At 39.6% G+C, this 25,509-nt stretch overlaps 1 protein-coding gene across 1 annotated transcript in view; it reads right to left on the bottom strand.

Moving 5' to 3' along the window:
* The window catches only part of nlgn2b (neuroligin 2b), a gene marked incomplete at both ends in the record, with an annotated part of 78,593 nt that overhangs the window by 46,847 nt on the left and 6,237 nt on the right, over positions 1–25,509 (bottom strand). Inside the window, one exon of the mRNA XM_079803765.1 lies at positions 5,459–5,512. Within this exon, the coding sequence (XP_079659891.1) occupies positions 5,459–5,512 (54 nt within the window). The remainder of the gene's footprint in view (positions 1–5,458; positions 5,513–25,509) is intronic.

The raw sequence follows: 25,509 nt of genomic DNA on the forward strand, positions 1-25,509 counted from the left end.
GCAGTTGAATATTGGACGATGTTGGTGACGTATGATGGTTCTTCCAACGGCTCACGAGCTCACCACGTCCTAAGAAATGTTTTAGAATTAACTCTCATGTTACATGAAGTAGAAACATTATGAATTAAACTTACTTGACACTTGCTATCAGCATTCTAATGAAGAAAATGCGGTTAAATAATGCAGTTGTCAGTACACGTCAGGCTTTTCTTGTGATATTTTTGCTGCCCGTCATGTGTACAGATACTTTTCATATGAGACGCGTTTTCAAACCTGGACACGCAATACTGTAACGTGCTGGTGTATATAGTCTAACTTTTATTTGAGGAAATCTGTTTATAATAGGCTATTAGGTTTGAACTTATTGGTCCTGCACTGCTTATTGATTCAGTTAATTTGAATGAAAATACGTTGCATGTATCTGATCTATTTAGTGGCATTCAGTATAAGGATTTGACTGTTCATAGATTAGGACAGTGGTCCCATTCTCTCTTGCGCTGCTGCTTCGCTAGCAGCGTCGACTTTGAGCCAGCGGCTCAAATTGATAAGGCTCTGGCCCTGTGTCACTTCAGGTGAAGGTGGGGGAGAAAAGTCCTCTACTTCAAATGACCGCTCTGTTGCAAAGCTACTGGCGTCACTCCAGTCATTCTCCATCTTTGCGACTCGCGAGTCAGAGAGCTGTCAATCAATACATCACTGTGGGTCTCAGGTGCACGCCTCCCGCTCAGCTCCGCCCTTGGTTCGTCCCCTCCGTCTCCGCTGGGCTCTGGCCACTTTTTCAGCATTTTTCAAATATTGCCAGTGGGTGGAGTTAGGCTCTGAGTTGGGGTTGAGTTACCCTTTAAAAACATAATAGAGTGCTTGTAGTCACGTGACTCCACCCCATCCATTCAGTGGCATGGAAGCAACATGGAGGGGAACTCAAACACAGAGTCAACACACGCAGACAGCGTCCTTGAGAAAGTTTGTCTTGGTGCTCTAAGCGTAATTACGTTATGATGCCTGCGGTGGCGGCGATCGTGACTTTGTAGAGCTGAATGGGGGGGGGGGGGGTGCTCTTGTGGTGGCCCCCTCAGCACTTGGTGCCATACGCGCAGAGCGTTATGCGCGTGGTGGGAATTGTATGTGTTTTAAGGCTTACCAGTTTGGACATTCAAGCGATTTTAGACCATTGGATGTGTATCATTGTACTGATGCACTGTAACACACGAACACAGACTCCTGCTCGGAGCCACCTGGTTCTGTCTCCCCTTCACTCACCATGCTGTTATTCACATTTTTGCCTGCATCCTCGTGGTGGCGTGCAAGATTGCAGTCATCCAAATGATGAAAAAGTATTGCCGTAAACAATGTATTTTGCGACACCATGACATAAAAGATAGAGCATAATTTGAAACGATAGACTTTTTATTTCGTCCATCCAATATATATCGTCATATCGCACAGCCCTAATTTGGCCCTTGTCAAACTTGCTCAAATCCTTACGCTTGCCCATTTTTCCTGTTTTTAACACATCAACTTCGAGGACAAAATGTTCACTTGCTGCCTAATATATCCCACCCACTAACTGGTGATGAAGAGAAAAACAGTGTTATTCACTTCACCTGTTAGTGGTCATAATGTTATAAGGTGTATATATAGAATACACAATATATATATTTTTTCACTCAAAATGAAAATGGTTATTAATTATTCACCCATATGTTGTTTAATTTTGACTTCATTGGAACATAAAGAAGGAATTTGTTTCTGAATCAACTGATTTATTGGAAACTAATGCTGCGTCCCAATTCGCCTACTTATACTACGACCTAAAAGTATGTACTCTTTTTGTGAAGAAAAAGTACATACTTTTGAGTGTGTAGCAGAAGAGTATGCAAGCTTTGGGACATACTACTTCATCATCTATAACGGACTCTGTCGCTTAGTTACGTGAATCCCGTCACAGTTTAAACTACCCTGTCAATCATCGTCACAGTTAAAATCCTCCACATTCAATTTAATTTCCTACCGTATCGGAGAGGAATGTAGACGCACGTTGATCTGCCATTTGAGGGTCTTTAATGCAGAGACTCTCCTCATGTGTTTGCAGTTTAAATATGATGCATTTAAAAGTTAATGTCTAAACGTATCAGTACAAAAGTTCACAATGCCGCTGCAGGTGAAATATATTGTGGATAACATTGAATAAATATCTTTTCGTCAGGTTAAATACTGATAATTGATCTCTCAAACCCTTTTATCTAAACCTCTCTACTTAACCGTTGGACTCGCACGTCCGTCATGTTTATCCGCGTTTGTAGTTCTAATCGAATCCTCGTCCAACTCGCAATGGGTTGTGGGCAATATCAGCCGTTAGAATGTGGCCCTGTCCCAAATGGCACACTTCATATGAACTTTCGGTCTTGTGGGCTAACAATGTCTCCCGCGTGCACATGTCCGTTAAGTCCTAGAGATTGTAGGGTGTCCCATTTGTCATTTTAGGTCTCAAAATGGTGCGGGTTCCACAGCGGGCTTCTTCCCGACAGTCAAAGCCGCATTATGTTATGAAAGTGCGGACTCGTAGGAAGACCGCAAGGGTTTAGGGTGCCATTTGGGACAGGGCCTGTGCATCGATCTGCACTTCAAATTCTAACCGGAAATAGTAGACCATCTGGGTATCTTTGGAATACTCTTTCCAGCATACTACGATTTGGGACATACTAATTCTATTTTCAAATACTATCTAGGACGGATAGTATGCGAATTGGGACGCAGCGTAAGGGTGAGTTGAACCAACAAGGATTACATTAAGCACAGTTTAGAGCTAATCTAGGATTTGTTGATCTAGGCTTGATTTTAAATCGAGTTGTGCTGCACCATTTAATTTTAAACCCAGATTAACAAATCGGGGATTAGAATTTAACCTGCGATTAAAACCTCCATTTACGATTAATTTTCGCCGCCATGATGGATTCGCCATTGACAGCAACAATACTAATATTCATTTTCCTTGTTATTGACCACCACAAAATCTCTCTCTCTGACATACAGCAAGCAGCTCTTGCCGATAAAGGAAATAAACTTGTAAAATGTCAGCTGTCTTTATAAAGTGCTACGTAGACTGACCGTTACTGATCAAGCAGGCAATGAGAATATTGTGGCAGCGTGTGCGGATTTCATAAGCATGGAAATATATTTATAGTATGAATTAATGGAGTATATTGTGGCAGCGTAACTTATGACAAAACAGCTGTCATGATTGGGCGGCAGTGGCTCAGTGGTTCATGTAGGTTGTCTACAAACCGGAAGGTTGGTGGTTCGATCCCCGGTTCCACCTGACCAAGTGTCGAGGTGTCCATGAGCAAGACACCTAACCCCAGCTGCTCCCGACAAGCTGGATGGCGCCTTGCATGGCTTGACACCGCCGTCGGTGTGTGAATGGGTTAATGTGAGACAATGTGTAAAGCGCTATGGAAGGCCATTGGTCTGTTAAAAACGCTATATAAATGCAGTCCATTTACCATTGGCGGAGTGACTATCTCCGCTCTTGACAGCGCCGCAGCAGCCACGCACGCGTGGAGCGGGTATGAGAAACGCGAGGCGTGGCCGCGATCACCGGCGCTCACCTCATCATCACAGCTGCCGTTAAATGCTAAATAAATTATTAGGGCTTACTCTCTTCACCGAGGTGACAGATCTGCATCCCGGACTTAATAGGAGGCTAGGCCACCACCACCCTCATACTGCCGGCTCAATGCGCTTTATTTTTCATTTTTATTTGCAATAAACACCCCTCTGAGACCTGATGACCCACCCACTGTTTCTATCTCTGTTCAATCATCTGTATATTTTAATTGTAGGGGTACTTTATTTTATTTAAACCTCCACCCAAGTAAATTTAAAATCCCTAATTGAGATTTAAATCTGAGTTTAAAATTATGGAGCAACAGGATTAAAGTTAATCTATATCTTAAATATGAATTAAATTATGGTTTAAATGTAAACCTGCTTATTTTTAAACAAGTTTTAAGTTTAGTGCAACAGAATTATTCGATAAACCTTGATTTAATCTAGATTTAAGAATAATCCTTGTTGGAGCAACCCACCCTAAGAGTCAAAAGACTATGTTTATGGTCGTATGAACTATGCTTATGGGGATTTTGCGTAGCTTGAAGTACTGATTCATTAAAATTGGATTTGAAATGGGAAAAACTTGTTGTTCTTTAGATGAAAGTCAGTCATATACAGGTCTTGAACATAAATGACAGTGAGTAAATTATATTTGGATGAACTATCCCTTTAGGAAAACAATACTTTAACAGTAAATTAATGAAATTATTTAATTATAAAATATTTGTGTTTTCCCCACTTGTAAAGAACACTCCCCAATTTCTTTTTATTTTCTATATATGTACATATACATGTACATTTTATGTTTAATAATGTAAACTGTCTACATGTTTATACTTCATGTGTTTCAGACAATTTTTATGAACTCACTGCCATCATGTAATCTTCTACTTTCATTACTTGTATTAAAAATGTGGATTTCATTATATTTTAAAATGAAAAGCAAATTTAAGTACTTTCAATAGGTAAATTAAATCGGTAAAAGACATATAGCCTGTCATAAACTGCTAAATATACAGGCACCAAATGTCGTCTCTGTACAGTGAATTTCTGGCAACCACAGCTGCGAGCTTTTTTTTTTTAAACACAACAGAAACACACATTTTGTGGAATCTGTGAAAGTATTACATGGAATGATCGACATGCACACCCACACACTCAAACAAACACAAATGTGTTCAGACACACAGTATATGCTGTAAACACATACATACACACAACAAGAGCTTCCTTCTTATTATCAAAACATATTTTGACATTTTATTCATTTAATATGGGCCATTTTAAGATACAAGATTAATATTAAGTCATTTTGAACATTCAGGATCTAGACTCAATTTTACTCTGCTACTGAAAGCAATAAATCCAGCCTGTTGTCTTTTACAGACTTACTGCATTAGCTACTCAACTGCATTCTCAGCTGGATGCATGTCGGCCAATGAAATTGCACTAAATCACAGGGGGCTGATGGGATTTGTAGTTTATTGATTTCTGGCTAATCCTTTGCCATTCATCAAAAAGGACACAAAACGTATAATGAAATCTTAATAAGCGTTGACGGGACATTATTCCTAAAATAAAAGCCTGTTATAATGAAATTATGTCGGAAACATTTGTTTCAAGAAGAGATTAAAAATATATGCAGCACAAATAACCACATCAGCAGTGTATGAATTAGCGCATATATGCTTGAGCATATCTATGTGTGTGTCTGTGACTTGTTGAGCTAAAAGCAAAAACACACAAGACAAAATAATCAAGAGAAATAATGGCACATATTACAACCGCCCCCCCAAAAAGAGTCTGAAAAACAAGACAAAAAGGGAAAAACATGCAAGAAAAATACCTTCGTCCCTCGGTCTGTTCATCGAAGACTCATCATGTTTTTTTGTGAGCGGACCTGGGGTTAAGACAAAAAGGGGGGGAAAGAGAAAAGACAAAATTCAAAAAGATTTTACTGCGCTTAAACAAAAAGAGCAAAAAATTCAAAAACAGCAAAACAAGAAAAACGACAAACTAGCAAAGAGATCATGTGTCCCAATTTAAAAGAAGAATCAAAAACAGCAGCCAAAGCAAAAGAACAAAACAGACAACAAACTCATAGAAAGAGAAAGAGAGAGGAACTGGAGGTGGAGTGACACTTGCTAACATCTCTACTAGCAGTTGCGATGTTATTGTCTCTTTTTTTCCTCAGTCCTCCCTTCCACACTCACTCATTCGCTACATGCCAGGCTTTCAATGACAAATGTCCAGCCATCTTTCTTTGTGCCCAAAGAGAGAAAGTGATGAGACATGTGGAAACACTGTAGCAAAGCTGCGTTTAGTGCAATGGCCCTCAGGAGTCCTCCGTCTTAATGTCCTGTGGGACTGTAACTCCCCCTCACAGGATAAGACTGCTGAAACTGTGATCTCTCTTTTCCTGTCTCACAAACAAACAGACTAGCGTGTTGTGTGATTTTCTTAAGAAAGAGGACATGCTGTAAATGAACATTTGACAATGGGAATCTGGTACAAAGTGAAATTTGAAGTCAAAATCAAATTTACTGTTGTGCATTTTTTACACTGAAGAGCAACTGGTAAAAACAAGGAGGCGTCCATACATTTGTGGGATCAAATAAAATGTGAAAAATGACAACAAACTTGACCTGGACTCTTCTCTATCCTTATTTTTCAGCAAAAAAATGATCATGTATTTTAAACAGAGAATCTAATGCTAATATTGCATTGATGCAAGTTAAATTCTATTTTCTTCACCCCAATGAAACAAGTCCTAGTTAAATAGTGCATTCTTATTGGCTCCTTGGTGCCGCGAGACACATTAGCACCTGTCGCTAACTCAGGTTAAATGCTAAATGTTCGTGTGGCGACAGCCATTAACGGGTATTATCAGCATGACCCCTTACCCCCTCCCTCAGTACTGGCGGTGGGCCTGTAAGAGACGAGATAGAAATCGTCTCCATTTATTTACCGTTTATCTGCTACACAGGCTCTCCACACCAATAGACCACACACACACACACACAAACACACAAACCCCATTTGTCATTGCTATGCATGTAATCCTCACCCAGACTGTCAAACAAACATATTCAGCACTGTATTCTCATAAAACACTCCCTTCAAATGCTCACCCCCTGATTTTCCTTAAATCATACACATATTAACAATTCCATTTAAAGTGAAAGTGTCATGTTTTCAATGAACATAATACTTTCTCTTATCCCAAGTGGAGAGACAACTAAAAGTAAGCCATTAGTAGGTTGATGTCCCATCAAAGTCTGCAAAAAGCATGATTTCAAATGTGTAGTATGCCCAAAATACACAGTATTCATAAAATCAAAGGCAAAAAATACCTGAATGAACACTTTCTTTGCGCTGAAATTCTGAAGCGTGAGGCCACAGGAGAGTCATTACATTTGTAAATGGTGAGGAACAGCGATGTAGCTAATGGAGCAGGTCACATTACAATGCGACACGACAGTCTATTTTTCATACCATTATTAATTTCACACCGATTCTTCAGAGAATAATCCAGTCACAGAATCAAAACAAACAAATCACGGCAAAACTCTAGCGCCCGCTCACTCCCAGTTTCCTTACACTATCAAACTTCTTAAATATTTATGTATTTTTAAATAAACATTAAGTATATCGTTTCTATATCAATAATCAACATCTTTAAATCAGTTTTAAATGTATCCATCGCTTTCAATTCGCAATGGTTAATTTGATTGTGTCAATGCTGTACCTTTGACTTTGTCTGATTTTCAAATATTTTAAATAAATTTACTGTTGTACATTTTTTTACACTGAAGAGCAACTCGCCTTCTTGCATGTTCATCTGAGGCGAAACCTGAATTGCACTTAAGCTTTGAGACTCGATCAATGTTGACGTGATTTTCAGTTCAATTCACCGTCTCAGGTCAGTTCTTCCAGTAAAGACTGGAGAGCAGGAGACAGGTTGATGGGAGTATGGAGCGAGCGCGTGTGTGTGATTAAGTCTCAGCAACGTCAGCACTTTATCGATGCTTAAAGCATTTGGAGATCAAGCTTTCACTATTTTACTGGTTACTGCTTCCGTCTATATGGTCTACAGCCTCCATTAGGGCTCAGGCTTTTCCCAGAAACCTAATCCTGCTGGCCTTTGAAGACGATGCACCAGCTTTAAAACGAAGGCCCGGAAATTCACCTCCAAGCGCAAGAGAAGACATGGGATATGCCGTCGGTGTGGAAGAAAAGCGGAAAGCATGATAATGAAGACTTAAAATGGAGGAAAGATCATTTACGTGGGATGAGTCTTGGGTGGTACGTGGGCTGGTGAGCGCCTGGTGCGGTGACAGTCGGAAAGGGAAAACTAGGCTCTGTGAACATGGCGTTACTCCCAGCCTGAGAGATGGCAGCGGGTTTCGAGCCGCCGTACAGTTTGTGCAGTAAACACTTTCTTTCCGGGAAAGTTTGTGTGTGAGCGAGTGAGTGTGTATTTGGTACTTTTTGACAGTAGTGCGTGACAGGAAACCCGGCAGTACGCCATCCCAGTGTAACCAGCAGGTTTGTCCTCCCTGACAGGCTTGCCGTGTAGAGATGTCTTCAGCCTATTCTCTCCGTCTCTGTTTTTGCTTTTTTTCTATCTCTCTGTCTCCCTCTCTCTGTCTGCAAGGGGAGCAGACCTAGAAAAAACAATACATGAAAGCAATCTGCCTTGAAGGGCTGATGTCATGTGCTCAATATATATCTCCCCTCCATTAAAGACTCTAGATGAGCCATTAAACAATAGCTACAGCAGTTTCTTTCTTTCTCTTTTGTATTAACTCTAACGCTGTGTCCTAACCAGACATGACGTGTCCAGTTTCCACTGACTGTATATTGTGAAAGCAAAAATACTGCAGCCAACCAGAGAATATTTGATGTTTAAAATGCAGCTATGTGGAGTGAAATTTGACCAATGAGATTTGGATGTGGGCGGGGCTAACCAGCACAACGCTACAGAATTAGAAACCACATGACAAATGAAATGTCTTGTTGCAGTAGTGGCTGGATACTAGAGTACAGTGTGACTGTGGAGGTTCGATAGCTAACTCTGTTAGTGTCCTAACCAGGCGTGACGTGTAATTTGTCAGGACACATTCAAAGTGAAATCAATGCGTGACATGCTCATTGCGTGATTTATTTGTATTTTTTTACACCAAACCAGTTCAGCGCAAACTAAAAAATGTCATTGGTCATGTCAATCGCAATGCTGAACGCAATGCTGAAACAACCTCAACCCTAGCACAGCTTAAGTAGTACATCTTGATCCATTTATGATACTCTGAAATGAATCCATTAACTTTTCTTGAGAGATGTTGGGTAATTGAGTTGACCAATAAAATCATTGTGGATGGGGTTTGCACTTAACTGGTTGGGGGAAAACAAATCACGCCATGCTAATCACAGCCAATCAGAACAAATTGATGTTTAATACTGTATGTAGCTATGTGGAGTGGAAATTTGAACCATGAGGTCTACCGAGAGTTGCTAGACTACACTCGCGGCAAAATACATTTTCTGCCGCTAGGGTGCGTCTAGATTTCTAGGCTAGTGAATGAGGTCTAGTTTGTTTAATCACATAACTTTAGGTTTGAACTTCTGGCTATTGTATTTTTAAAATTCAGTTGTCGATTTTTGAACATTATCTTAATGAACAAAATGTTTAAAGCTACACTGTGTAACTTTTTTAGTTTATTCTTAGCTAAAAAGACTTAGTTCTTTCAAAAATATATGTGCTCATTAATGTATATTTACTTCTTTCAAGTAATAAAGTATTCTCGTAAGTTTATAATATGCCATTGAAAATACATACGGGTGAGGGGTTTGAATGCCGGTCGCCATGTTGCCCCTCCATCTTGAAAGTACATTAGCCAAAGAGGGACATACCCGTAAATTCAAACTTCGCCTTTCGCGTTTTAACACTCAATGGCACCGTGTCGAATGTGGATGAGGTCGAACTGGAAGCCATGTTAATCTTGGACTAAATCGGCCACCATAGGAGTTAAAACAAAATCGGAATTGAGAGGAACAGAAACTAATATTCACTGGATGGTCATATACCTTTTCACCGCTAGATGGGGGAAAATATCACACAGTGTAGCTTTAAGAATAATTTTTATAATTATTTTATGTAATAATACAAAAGCCAATGGAAAATCCTATTGGCTTTTTGTCAGGGGAACCAGGGTGATGCTAACTTACGGGTTGGCCTATAAAATGACATCATCAGTGCAGCTCCCTATTGATGGCCATTTAAAACTAGCCGTGTATTCTGACAAATGTTTCAGATGTTTTAGCAGTGACCAAGTTTTGATTCTGGACATACAGGTTTCTCTGTCTGCTGTCCTTCAAGTCACAGCTCAGGATTGACTTTAAGTCAAAGGCTTGGTGATTGGCTCGAAAACAAATATGTGCATCAAAGACCAGCGTTTACATGCAGTGTTGCCAGATTGGGTCGACGATTTCCTGCCCAAAAGCTCACTAAAACCCGCCCGATCCAAGAAAAAAACGCCCAAAATTTAAACTGCCAAATAATGTGCTATAATTTGATTGCCATGTCAAGCAAGGTTGATTAGCACCATTTTATCTCCTTAAAACAAAATAATGATGACAAAATAAAATAAAAATAAATACATTTCCCAGGAAAAATGGATCAAAACAGGGCAAATACATTCAACTACAGTCATGCATGACAAAAATTGGAAGTGGAAACTGTCAAAATCATGAAATTAACCGATGACTTTAAATGATGTTCTATTAACAATGTTCGGGGGGAGCACGTACAGATAATTAACACAAGTGGAGAGCACTCAGCTAATCAACAATAGAGGTATAGACTGTATATGCAGCAGTCCTACCTCAGTTTGTTGACAGTTATCAGCATCCCTCCACCCCCCCTTCTCCACACTTTTAGTTCTAACCACTTACATACACGGGGGTTCGGGCCAAATTCCGAGCTCGAAGCCCTCCCCCCGGACAGCACGCCAAATACGCATTCAAATTTACTCTCTATAAATTATATGTAAGTGTGAACTCGAGATCCCATGGAAAAACACATGCATCATTTTCAAATGTCAACAGTAAGAATAAACTAATTTTAGTGCAAAAAGTGCCCAATATAAGTGATCGGAATAAACAACGTAATTAGCAGGCATTACACACACATTACTGAACACACCACAGCCAAAATGTGTCATTCACTGATACATACTGTACGATAATCCTACAACTAAAAATGAACAACAAGAATGCGTTTACCTTTGTGTTGTGTTTAACTTCAGACAGAACTACAGTAACGTTATGTCTTTCGTGAAGTACATATTTGTAGAACATGACGCAGAACTTAAAACAGTCAAAATGGATTAATCGTTGAGTCAAACCTCTTTCAGCAGCTGTCGGGACGAGTAGAGCGCAGACTAGACGGTTTAAAAGTTGCAGATGTCCTGATCAGGCCAGTGTGCACACGATGATGGACAGGAGTCATATTTGATTTCAATTCAAGTCATTCAACTGTGCTCTTAGAGTTAGTTATATTTATAAATAGTCTTTGAGTCACAGGTGTAATCCACGTTTTGAGAGTTGGTTCACTCTCCCACTCATTACGGTAGATAACTTATTGTATGCCACTTTGGCATTGTGAAAACCTGAATGAGCGTGTCTCCCTGCTGATCGCTGATTGGCTGAAAGTGCGTGCTCGTCGGTCATTGTAGGCAGTTTTTATCACGATGATTTAATTTCAAGTGTTAATTTTTTTAATAAGTTTAGTTTGAGTTATTATTTGATATTGATTTGATCCTATAAAAACGGGGGGTGTGACGTCATGATTGACAGCTGAGATTGACAGCTTCTCTGAGTGCAGTTGTCACTGAGGAACTAACTGACTTTTTTTCTGGATTTTTGGGAGGAGATTGGAGCTTTAGCTTTAATTTCTACATTTCCATAACTGTTTATTTCACACCAACATAATGAATTGTTCTTCATCTGCAAGAGTGTGGGCGGGCTTTTGATATCGCGGCTATACTTCCTGCTCTCTACTGCGCAGACTCCGGTCCTGAGATCACAGTGCGCAGACTCGGTCCCGAGATGTCAGCGCCATATTCGGACCTCCGGAGGCACCAGTTACTTCAGCGGAAGCCAATGAAGTCGAGCCGTCCATATTTTTTTACGGTCTATGGTCACTGATTTTATGGAGTACATGCACACTTGAGTTTGTTATTAAAGGTGCACTATGTTAGCCTGGTCTTACCAGGCTCCCGTACATTTCATTTGTACAGAGAGTCTGGCCACTCTCCATTGACAAGCGTTTACTTTCTTGAAGGCGGGTACTCTGTTGAAGTTTAAAACTATTGGATCTGCTCAGAGCCATTCTGGATCTGCCATAACCAATCGCTAACGTTTGGTCGTGACGTATGTCATCTCAAACTAGAGTACGACATCAAAATAATTATAAAGAACAATAGGTATGCTGAAATGTACATTTACCTAAGATTATTACAAGCTTTAGAAGTATTTTTCATTGTCAGTTTGTTAATGAATTAACTAATGTTAAATAATGGAAAGTGTAAAGTGTATGATTGAACAACAGTCAGAACATATTCAGACAATATCTAGGGCATGTAATTTAATCCAGATTAAAATATAAAATGCTCAAGTTTGAAAATGAATAGCCTTTAGTCTTTAAGTATTAAGTATTAGGTTATGTGATGAGCGGGGAAAACGGCTGCGTTTCTGCTGTTCCGTCAGCGCCCTCTGCTGTCAAAGAGTGAATGTGCACTTCAGCGCCTTCCGCCATGTGCTCAGCTCATGCACGGCCTATTTACATAATTGCGGTTCCTCTTGGTCTATTTACATCATTGCACATTACTCTTTGACGTGTTTTTCATTTTAAACGGTTGATGGGTAAAGTATTCTTAAAATTCATTCAAAAAATCGGAATAATTCGTAATAAATAATTATTCACGTATTTTGAAGTGCCCACGATAACAATATTGAGCATGTTCATTATTGCGGTATATCGTATTACCGTTTACCGGCACATGTCTAGTACACACACATATATTATGTAAACACAAACTTTTATTTTGGATGTGATTAATCGCGATGAATCTTTTGACAGCCCTAGTTAAAAAACATGAATACATTTACTCATCCAGACACATTATTTCCCCATAAACATTATTAGATCCATCGGTATGACGACAAGTTCCAGGATTCCACGCTCATTCAGTGCGTCCTCAATCTATGTCTTTGTTATTGTTTTGAAGAGGTTAGCGACCCCTAGCGTTGAAAAATTACATAGTGTAGCTTTAACCAATTAGACTATAAAATTTAAATTTATGTCTGAAAACTGCCAAACCAGCCCAAATTTTGTCCCAAGCCCGTTTTAACCTCACGTTTTGCTGATTAAGGCTACATTTATTTGATAAAAAATACAAGAACATTAATATTGTGAAATATTATTACAATTAAACAAAAATCAGTTTTCTATTTGAATATATTTTAAAATGTAATTTATTCCTGTGATGGCAAATCTGAACTTTTAGCATCATACATTTTTTTTTATAAAACAGATGTCAAATATTTTTGTAAAAACTATGATACATTTATATACGGTAGATTCTTTGTTCAAAAGAACAGCATTTATTTGAAATAGAAATCTTTTGTAACATTATAAACTGTCACTTGTTAAAGAATAGCTTTCTCTAGGTATTATGATACAGACCATGGACATAAACAAGTCCATGGGAGCATAGAATATAATATTAGCTGTAAGATAATAGCCCACTTTTCAGCATCCAATCAAATTCTGAATCAAATCAAGCCCCCCTTACATTGACATTCCAGCTAAATATTCAGTTTCACTCCAAAATGCCACATTACGGAAGCTAAATGGGTTGCAAATACCATTTTGTGTTGTTTTTAAAAGTCACCCAGTAAGGAGGTGAGCGCTGCCTCAAGTGACATGATGTAATGGCCAGTTTTTCAGTGAAATTTCGGGAGAGGGACGAATCACCGTTGTAATCGTCTCCAAGAGCGCGTGAAAATGAGGTCATCGGGCACGCGTGTGCGTACGAGTGCGCGGCGCTGTGTTTCTTTGCCGTTCAGTGCCTGTGGGCAAGTGAGAAGAAGCCCGTCCATGTCTTCATGACATAAACCTTCAGTTACTGCTAGCAATCTCCCAGCTGCTCCCACTCAAACAAGTGTCATCCTTCTCTTCCTCTTTCTCTCTCTCTCCTGTCGCACTCTATCTATCTCTTGCTCGCTCTTTCTCTCGCTGGTGTGCTGTCTGCATCTGCTGCATCATGCTGTGCTCTGAAATATAGCTTTTAATAAAGCGCATGGATTGTAAACGCTCGTCGAACCGGTAATAAAAATGGAGGATTCGGGGTGTTTGGTGGAGGCAGAACTGTGGCAGGGGCTAACACAGTCGACTAGACGAGAACACAGCTGCCTTCCCACACAGAGCACAGCTGGAGTTAAAAATGTGTGTGCGTTTATGTAGAGCTGTTGGCTCTAATAGACCTTTCACAGTAAAAGAGGGTCTGTTAGTGGTGCGTGCCACGCAAACATCACTACTACTTTTGCTCATACCTAGGGTTGAATTCAAAACAAACCCCTAACGGTAAGTGCTGAACTATATGCTGTTATGTATGCATTATGCTGCAGACATAATGTCTCAATATGGTTTAGTGAGAGGAGATGCAATTATAATACTAAGTTATCAGACATTTATTCCCGGCGGAAAATAAAACAGGTTGAAGGAGAGAACCAAGCCATATCTAGGGGCAAGAATATCATAGGGGCCAGGTCATAATAACGAAAGTGAGAGGAAATTAAAGGTTGATAATTGCTACAGTATTTTGCATAAAAATGTCATATACAAACAGTACATATACTGTGCAAAAGTTTGGGATCGGTAATATTTTTTAATAAGTCTCTTATGCTACTCTTATTCTACTATTGAATATATTTAAAATGTAATTTATTCCTGTGATGGCAAAGCTGAATTTTCAGCATCATTACTCGGGTCTTTAGTGTCACATAAGCCTTCAGAAATCATTCTATGCTGATTTGCTGCTCAAGAAATATATTATTACTATCAATGTTGAAGAGAGTTGTGTACAATTTCTTTCAGGATTCTTTAAAGGCAATTCACCCTTCGCTGGGAGTTTGATTGACAGGCGATCTGACCAATCATCGCATTTTTTTGTCCGACAAAGCAGTCAAGAGGGTTCCTAGATTAACGTCGGTTGACGTGAACTTGAAAAATGGTGTGTAATGACATATTTCCGCAGTTGAGACAACATTCCTTCTGAAGTTCATTCATGTTTATTTTATACTATAAATTTACTAGAAGGAAGAGATGATCGGTTCACGAGCAGCTTTAACTGAGGCACTACAGCGATCACGACACATTAAAGAGTCATAAAACGGTATTTATTGTTTACATTTCTTTAAAAAATGACAAAATGTTAGAGTTGAGACTTTGTTTCATATTAAAAGTAATCTGCTCTGTCCTGTCTGTCAGTGCATTGTCAGTATCCTCTTTGCTCTGCGATGTGTTTTTCACTGCGTGAGAACATAATGTGTGGTGTGAGAGCGCGGCTTGTCGGACATAGCAACAGTAACTAAAGGGGGCGGGTCTTTGCGAACGGACAATTCTGAGATTTGTTTCAAAACTAGGAACTGTGTAGTACTGAATTGTGGAGTTAGATGGTTAAACAGTTTTTCACCATTTCTGTGTTCAGGATTTTTTGGGCAGGCCTGAAATCATGGCTTGATGACGCACTAGAGTCACTGAGCATGGCCCTTCCCCTAACACTATAATAACTAGAGCACATTCGCATCAGTTTGACCGCTCAATCGCGAGTTACTGTCAGTACAGTTAGTTACTACAGCTTACATTCTGTTAGCTAGCTATGCCTTTGTCATGTAAATGTATATTACCTGGTTGCGATAACTTACAAAACAGCTCGGTGGATTCATTTTGTGAAGAGCCACCTTGATGGAGAGCTGAGGATCAATTCGGTAGAATTGTAGTTGTAGTTTACAAACTTTCATAGGGGACAACTGGGATCCACTGATAATCCGCTGTGAATGGGGCCGAACCGACTATCTCCCAATCCGGCCTCCCTTCATCCTCCTGTCCAGCCGACATCTGGGGCACATTCAAGCTCAAACCGGTGCGCAACGTTTTGCTACGGTTTCCAGTTGAACGACTTTTGAGATACGTTTTCTCTTGTTTGGTGGGTGTGTCAAAAATGTCAGCCCAATCAGCAGCAACCACGTGGTATTAAAGAGACAGTTCGCACAATGGGTCCAAGTAAAGTTGTTTACAAATGTGTACGCTGCAGCTCAGTATACGCAACAATTGGAGATATTATAAGAGTTTTATAGTAAAAAATATAGCATATCAACATGATGATTATTTTTTAGCTTCATTGCAAGCCAAGTTTGTTTATATACCAAATTTTATACACAATGGTAATTAAGTGCTTTGCATAAAAATTAGAAAGAAAATACAAGGTATTAAAAAAGTAAGAACCAGAAATAAAGTGATTTAAATTAGAATTGATTACCAGGAGATAAAAAAGTTAATTAAATGGGCTGGGGATGTTCTCTTTTATTCTGGACGGCAAGGGCAGTGAGTACATGTATTTTGCAGCATTAAACACATATTTATATTGATTTCATCAGGCTCTGAAAATTCTTCAAAAAGAACACAAAGAAAGGCCTTCTCAGCTGCCATAGTTGCAATTCTTGCGTCATCAGAACAGGGTGTTCAATGCAGCACCGTTTCCGTTTAAAAAACGTTTTGCAACTTTTTTTCGGGGCTGAACGCAGCCCTGGTGCCATCGTCGGCAGTATGTGCTCACCAATGAGTGTAAGTGTTCCCGCGAGTGGGCGTGGTTTCAGCATCAACAGCGGACACGCCCCAGCGTTTGAGACCAGAGAATACTGTTCTTTTTTTTTTTATTATTATTATTATTTTTTTTTATCATTCAAATTTGGCAGAATGGTTAATAACACTTTTTTTTCTGTGGTGTGACAAACTCAGGAGACATATTTAATATTGCCTTTACACAAATTTTAATGAATAGAAAATTCAAAAGAATAGTATTTGTCTGAAAAGAAAGCTTTTGTTATATTATAAAGGTCTTTACTGTCAAGTTGGGTTATTTTAATGCATCCTTGCTGAATAAAAGTATACACCCCCCACCCTTAGAGACCCCAAACTTTTGAACGGTAGTGTATAATGTTACAAAAGCTTTCTATTTAAGATAAATGCTTTTCTTTTGAACTTTCTATTCATCGAAGAATCCTGAAAAAACAGTTTTCAACATATAATAAATGCTTATGGTGTTCTTCTTTAGATCATAAAATAAGATATTTTGGACAGAATTGACTTTTATTGTATGAAAACATTAGTCAATATCTTATTCAAAAGACAAATCATTAATTCAAAATATCTTACAAGTTTGGGTGAGCACATATTTTAGGAGAGCAATCCCTGTTAAAATGAATGCTATTTTGGGAACAGATTGTCCTGATTATACTAGATTGTAGTGTTGTTGTCAAAACCACCTAATATGAGAACAAAGCAATAACCAAGACCAGAGTGCGTTGAGACCAAGACAAGACCAAAGCAAGGAGAGACCAAGTCAAGACCATTAGAAAACACGGATGGGCGGGGGTTATGACCTATACTGGGACCAACCACCTGGGGGCGATCGAGGCGTGGAGGCTTCAGTTTCTGAGGCCCTGTCCCAAATGCCACCCTAAACCCTCAGTCTTCCTCTGAGTCTGCACTTTCACAACGTAATGCCGCTTTGACTGCCGGGAAGAAGTCCGCTGCGTAACCCGCACCAATGCAGGCTCGGCAGATGTGAGCATCGAGGGCGCATATCGACCTAAAAGGGGGCACACGCGAGCACCCTTCTGAGACCTAAAATGAAAAATGGGACACCCTGCGGTCTCGATGACTTAACGGACATATGCACGCAACGGCCATTGTAAGTCCACAAGACCGACAGTGCACATGAGGTGTGCCATTTGGGACAGGACCTGAGAGGAGTGCTAAAGGCTTGGGCTGTAAACATGTTTTTTTTCTACTGTAAAGTTGGGCATTTTAACATGGGGCTCAATGAGATTCTGCTCCCTTCTGGAGCCAGTCGATGAATTGCAGTTTAAGTCACTTCCGTATCGGCTTCAAGAGAATCTGCGGGAGGTTGCCGCTTGGTCTGGACTCTATCGCAGCTTTCACTGGCCAAGGACCACCCAAGAGGACGTTTGACTGACATGTAACGCAACCAATCACAGTTCCTTTTGTTCTGCGTCATGTTTATGGGCGTGAAAATGTAAAGTCAACTCTTAAAGTGACAGCAGCCTAATAAACCTACTGCTGTCCTCAATGTTAATCTAACAACAAAAGACAAAGAGGACATCACTCATGGCTCTGGACTGAATAACTTTTGTAACTTTATTAATGATAAACCTAGATTTATTTTATACAGTGAAGATGCAGTGTTATTTTATATTTGATTACTTTATTCAATTTCTGTACCTGAAATTGTGATATTTCACTGGTATGTAAAAATTTGAACCACTGGCCCAACCGGGCCACTAGAAAAAAATCGTTATTGTTGAGTTCTGCTGAAGCAGCTCTAAATATTCACTGTGCTATAGTATGATAGAGCTATAATATGAACAGTAGCTACTACAATACATTTTAACAGGCATAATTAGGCATGAAAATAACTGAAGGAAATATCTATTTGCTAAGCCAACTCATTTGATTCATATTCTTTTGGTGTGTCTGCCCGTTATTTTAATAAATTAAAAATGCAGTGAAAATTGGTACTCTGTATCATCAAGTACTTAAAATGAAAGTATTAGTATCCGACTCACTCTGGAAAAAGTGGTATCAGTGCACCCCCATTAATTGTCATGAAAAGAATGCCACAATGGTAAAAAAAAAAATCTAATGGTCCTTAATCGATTTGGCTTACAAAAAAAGAAATACAAGATAAAAAGAGCTCAGAACCAACCACAAAAGTGAAAACTTCATAATGCATTCAGCCCAGATGATTTTGATACACATTTATGCTGTTACCAGATTAACGCAACTCATTTAGTGAATCAGGCGGTGAAATAACACAAACAGAGCATAAGTGCCGGTAACAGTGGCCACAGTTAATTCTTACTGAATTGCCCCTAGTTGTTTAGAGTGATTCAATAGGGAAAACAACAAGACACATTTTCTTATGCAGCTGAACTGTACTGTACTTAGGGGGAAAAAGAAAAAATATGGGAGAGAAAGAGACAGGGAGACAGTATAATGGAGATTTGCCTGCAGGAGATTGTCATGATCCACAGCATTGGTTACAACCCTTGTCCCAGTAAGAAATGACTGTTAACACTATGTGTGTGTGCATGTCACCCTACATGATATGATTGCGGTAAAGTGGCTTTAAGCACACATGTATGCCGGTGAATGGTTTTACAAGGGTGTTTGTGCTGTAATGCAGATGTGCATATCAGGTATTCCAGCTGTTGTGCACTGTGGGGAGTCGGACGGTGTCACAACTCTTAAACCACCACACACACAACACGGTTGAGGCCAAACAAATCAATATAACTGATATCTGATCTGCCCTGGGCTTGGGTTCAAAAGATTCCACTGACTAGACAAATACAAACACATTTGATCCTGTCACATTGTGTGAATACACACACACACATACTCAGAAGCTGCATGAATGCGGTGTTCTGGATTAAGATGTGTTTAGCTGTGTGTTCTGCTTTTCTATACAGCTGGATGGTTGTGAAACTGTGTTTGTTGGTGAACAGCGTGAGTTCAGCAGAGTTCAGATGTGAAGCAGGCCGATCCACAGCTATCATAACATGCAAATTTAAACATTTCACATTTAACACAAAAGATTTTTGCTTTTTTTTTAATGGAGCTCTGAGTTACGCATTAACTTTGTTTCATATGTTTCTCCTAAAATGCCTTTGGAGGACAAGTCCCTTCCCTTGCTGTGTCCCTCATTCACTATTCCCTACATTACTCCACTAGAAGGAGTTAATGAAAACGAGTGCGTTAATTTGGACACTGAGTGCGCCGGAAGGGATGCCGCTTTTGCATAGTTTGTGCTTGCTGTTTAATAATCATTTGAAACTTAGCAAACTTGCAGCTCCAGTAAATGAAAAGATTTATCTTGAACTCTCATGGAAACTAGCATGTATAAAAGGTAATTAAACAATTTAATAACCAATTAAAAAGGAATATATACCTGTATATTACTGTAGCCACGTTGGATCAGCGGTTTGGGAAAGATGCGGGCGCCATCTTGTGGTCATACGCGCAACTCACAGTGCATTGTGGGTATTCTCTAGCTTTTGAGCGAATATCAGTTGTACACACATTATTGCAGTGCATTGTGGGATTGAATGAGTGCACTCAATAACGTCCACTATGGTTTCGGACACCACTATAAATGGCTTTCCCCTCAAATAGGGCCCTATTTAAGGGTATAGGGGGCGATTTCGGACACAGCCCTTGTAAAGCAAAGTCAGTTCACTTGGCGGCCATCTTGATAACAGCCCCAGTTTTTTTACTACTTATATGCTTAACGTGTCACTCCGCTGTCTTCGTTGACTGTCTGGCTCCGTCTTGTAACTGAAAAACACTTAACCACCACGGGTTACAATGGAAGACTTCAAGGGTTAGTTCACCCAAAAATTAAAATTAGGCCATGATTTACTCACCCTCAAGTCATCCTAGGTGTATATCACATTCTTCTTTCAGACAAATAAAATTAGTTATATAAAAAAAATCCTGGCTAATCCAAGCTTTATAATGGCAGTGAATGTTGTTCTGTTTTTAGAAGTCCATAAAAATGCATCTGTCCGTCAATGAACGTGCTCCACATGGCTCTAGGGGGGTTAATAAAGGCCTTCTGAAGCGAATCGATGAGTTTGTGTAAGAAAAATATAAAGTAAAGTTTCGGCTGAACGCCTTCCGTATTCAACTTATGGGAAAAGTGTTGAAAGTGCCTCTGCAGTTCAAAATGACGTAACATAAGCATTTTGAATTGCGAGAGGCACTTTCAACACTTTTTCCATGGAAGGCGATCGGCCGGAACTTTACTTTATAAAAAGTACGAACCGCTAAATTTTTTATGGACTTCAAAAACAGAGCTACAACTACTGCTATTATAAAGTTTGGATTAGCCAGGACTTTTTAAATGTTATTCTGAAAGAAGAATGTCATATACACCTAGGATGACTTGAGGGTGAGTAAATCATGGGCTAATTTTCTTTTTTGGAGGGACTATCCCTTTCAGCATTAATTTGAACATATATGGTAAAAACTAATCTTTTCAGCAATAGATAAAGGCTTAAAGCAGTTTGGAACAGTTTTTCTTCGCGGAAGCTTTGCATAAGAGCTAATAAAATATTTAAACTAAAGACAATATTTCATGTCTAATTTACTTGAGACAAGTAGCCGTGTAATAAGCGGGATAATGCACATCCAGCCGGTTGTTATCGCAGAATAAACTCCTTCAGAGTGACGCAAGACTGATCACTCTGTTGGGGTTTATTCTGCGATAACAACCGGCTGGATGTACAATATCCATTACATATAGGCTTTTTTGCTTAAATCAGGCTGAAAAAACAGCTAATGCATTCTAGAGTAAACTGACCAAAACGTGATTAGGCCTCTCATTTATAAAAGGCAGGACAATTCAATTAAAAAAAGGCAATTCTTACAACCACCATGATGAAAGTTACGACTTTATTTAATTTCTAAACAAGCATCCGTCTTCTCCTTAATAATGTCTCTGGGAGAAATAAAAATAGAAGCAAATGAGACAACTGTACAGTAATGGCATAAAACTAAAATTGATGTGAATGGACTATGTTTTATTTCAGCTTCATGTCTTTACTGTACAATAGTTTGGTTTTGGAATAATAAGATGAGAAAGTTAGCATTAAAATAGGCATGAAACGGAAGTTGCGATAGTCTTTTCTTCCCTATTGTGACATATCTGAGTGAAACGGCTTCTCGAACAAGAAAACAATTTAGGGCGATACTTGATTTTGTCCATCAGGAATTGATTGGACAGTTGTGGTTTGCTATTGCTGTGATGTCATGTGAGTGACAGGTTGTCCCGCCCTCACGCCAGTAAGCACGTCAGCAGAGAAGAGAAGAGATGTTGCTGCAAGAGGGAGGGGAAGTTATTTGATTAAAGATTATGAGCGAATATGAATTAAAAAAAATAATGATGTCTACGGAAAAATGGTAACAAATACTGCGATATTCCAAATTGCAGACTAAGAACTGTCAATTTTGATTTCATGCTGACTTTAAAATTGTTGTTACTATAAACATTTTTGATTAAAGTCTTTGTTGCATGGTTCAAAAAAGTTGTCAGCGGTGGGAGAATTAAGACAATTTATCGGTAATAAATATTAGTTAAAGAGATCTAATTTGCAGTTTTTCCATCTTTCCAAAATTGTTTTCAATTTGAAACCTGATCAAATCTCTGACTGTAGATACAACAGCTTTCTTGTCATTACATCAGAAACGTTGTCTATGAAATCGGTGTGTGATTCTGCCAATTTCCTCACTTTTATTGGGCTATACTTTAAAGACATTTGGAACATTCTGGGCTCATTTATTCAAAAACTCTGCATTCGAATGGCGATGAGGGGTGTGAGGTGCATGGCCAGTGTGTGTATGCATGTGTTGTCACGGCCGGGTCATCAATCACCAGCTTCATTGATTGAATATTGATCAGCGCAGGCCATAATTCAGCATCTCTATCACACGCAGCCACACCATCAGACCAACAGCAGCAGAAAACTCTCCTTTCAAGTAAACAATACAGCAAATCTTATATATTTGTGCCAATTAGAAAAGAACGAGAAGACAATAGGCATAGGAGTGTATGCATGTACACGCACTCTCCCTTACTGCCTTTCCATTTTCTTCGCCATCTCTCTTTCCCCCTGCAGAAGAATCCTGATCCAATTTTCACCTGATCAAGAGCTGCTAGGACGGCAGAAATAGCAGCATTTGTTTGAGGTTTGTTCTTGCATCAAAATCAGTTGACTCCATAGTTCTGCAGCGTCGACCAACTGGTTATTTATTTATTTACCTTCGCCGACATCACTATTTCCCCCAAACGCAACATTCTCCCAACCTGCAGTGCCACTAAGCGAATCTACATTTATAAAATGCTGCCAAGCTTCAATTGACTATTGGACTGTTACCATCCTTTTGTTTAGCTGCGCACCTTATGGATTGTATTAAAGGGATTTTTTATTTGGAGCGCTGCCTTGAATGAAGAGAAGTGAGTGTTACGCTCCAATCTGCTTGACGAAACACGTCTGGATGAAATCAAATTTCCCCCGACGTGACCGAGAAACGGCCCCGCCTCTGCTTCTGAAGCACAGTCGTCCATCACGTTTTTTTTTCAGAGTCAAATGCCACATGCCCGAAGGAAATACCAGTGCTTGTACGGCCGAGTTACATTTTAGGTGAATTTAGGTTTATGATTTGGTTCTGCGTAAATGAAATGCCACAATGCAAAAGCTCTTTAAACTTTGGCTTTGTCATGACACTCAGTCTTGTTTTCTGCCAGCTGCGCACTAGAATCAACACACATAATGTGACTTCTGTGCAGTCTTTGCAGTGTAAAAGAAGAAAATGGCTAACGCAATTCAGTAAGCCAATAAACATAAGAAAGAAGACCAATCGCAAGTCAGAATGCAAACATTGCAATGACGCAATGATTTTGAGTTGAGAACATTTTAATAATGTGAAGATAGAATATTTTTTTTAAAGCTTTAAAGCATTAGTTCACTTCAAAATGAAAATTTCCTGATAATTTACTCACCCCCCATCTCATCCAAGATGTTTGTTTCTTTCTTTCTTCAGTCGAAAATAAATTAAGTTTTTGAGGAAAACATTCCAGGATTTTTCTTCACAATGAACCTCAATGGCAACCAAATTTAGGGTTGGGCATCGAGAACCAGTTCCAACTAGGAACCATTGAAAAAATAACGATGCCGTTGAAATAGTTTAGAGAATTTGTTTTCGATTCCGATCATCTTTACCAAACGCGCAAGTTTTGGTTTCCATAGTGGCCACCGGATTTTGTTCTGTTGCAGCCATGGAGCACGTTAAGCGGCGCTCAAAAGTGTGGCTTTATTGCACTTTTAAAAAAGCCTGGGTCGGCACAGTGCAAAACATGTGACAAACTTATTTCTTGCACGGGAGGTAGTTGTATGTACAAATATGTGGTGTAACGTTAAAAATTAACGAGTGTAGCGTGTTTGACATGCTGCGCAGGTCCACTGTCTCGTCCTCCCTGCGCTAACCAACGTTATTAAAGGGATAGTTCAAATTGAAATGAAAATAAAGCCATATTTTACTCACCCTGCTGTTGTCCCAGTGCCCTATGTCCTTCTATATTTTTCGGACCTCAAAAGCAGAAATTTAAAATATTGTCCTGCACGTGCTCCTTCCTATTATGGCAGTGAATAGCGATCAGGCTAAAACATTACAAAAAAATATACAAATGTATCACGCAATGATACGTGCCATAAATGGAAAGCGTTCAGAGGGATACTATAAGGTTTTGCGAGAAAGAAACCGTATTATTCAGTCAAAACACTGAGCTCGGCCGTTACTATGGTGCAGCAGTGGCTCAGTGGTTCATGTAGGTTGTCTACAAACCAGAAGGTTGGTGGTTCGATCCCCGGTTCCACCTGACCAAGTGTCGAGATGTCCATGAGCAAGACACCTAACCCCAGCTGCTCCCGATGAGCTGGATGGCGCCTTGCATGGCTTGACACCGCCGTCGGTGTATGAATGGGTGAATGTGAGGCAATGTGTAAAGCGCTTTGGATGGCCATTGGTCTGTTAAAAGCGCTATATAAATGCAGTCCATTTAACCATTTTTTTTTTTTACTCTGCACGCATTCCTGTTTGTACGCACTCAGAGCCGTCAGCAGGCGCCGGCGCTCATGCCTACTATAACTCGCACTGTTGTCATGGCATCCAGGATAAGCACACACACGCACCATTTGGAGAAATCAGGCTCAATAGCAACAAACGTGACTCTCGTCTTTTTTATAACGTATATGATAAGAAATAATACAATAATACTAATAATAAAACCCCCTGAAGTGAATGTTGTGTACCGATTGTCATGACAACATTGTGTGAGCCTACTGACGGCTTGGAGTGCGCACACACAAGAACGCGTGCATTTGAACAACAGAAGGGTGAGTAAAAGATGGCTTTATTTTCATTTCAGGGTGAACTAACGTTATCCCTTTAACGTTACCTTGTCACAATCAGGTAAGTGATTGTAGTGTAATAACAAAGCCCTTGACCAAACTGCTAATTGTGGTGAACAACAACGTTACTGAAATAATTTTTTTTCCCCTCGTAGATAAATGTATACGCAAATTGCCCACGCTAGTAGCAGTCCTAATATGACTGCTGCTAATAATTCCATTCACCTTTGCAGCAAAGCAGGGGAAAATGCCAGCGGAGAAAGTCCCAAAAATAAAACTCATTATTGAATCAAAATAAACTTTTCCTCTGTGAAATTAACTTGTGACATGTTTTGACTCCACCCCTCAAAGAATCGGAATCGAGAATCGAAAAGAACCGAAATCGAAAGTAAGAATCAGAATCGGAATCAGAATCGGTCAAACCAAAACGATGCCCAACTCTAACCAAAATGTTGAAGGTCCAAATCAATGCAGTTTCAAAGGGCATCGAAGGGATTCAGAGGCTCTGCACGATCCCAGACGAGGAATAGGGTCTTATCTAGCCAAACCATCAGTCAT

Source organism: Gobio gobio (assembly GCF_949357685.1).
Source record: "Gobio gobio genome assembly, chromosome: 22".
Classification (NCBI taxonomy): domain Eukaryota; kingdom Metazoa; phylum Chordata; class Actinopteri; order Cypriniformes; family Gobionidae; genus Gobio; species Gobio gobio.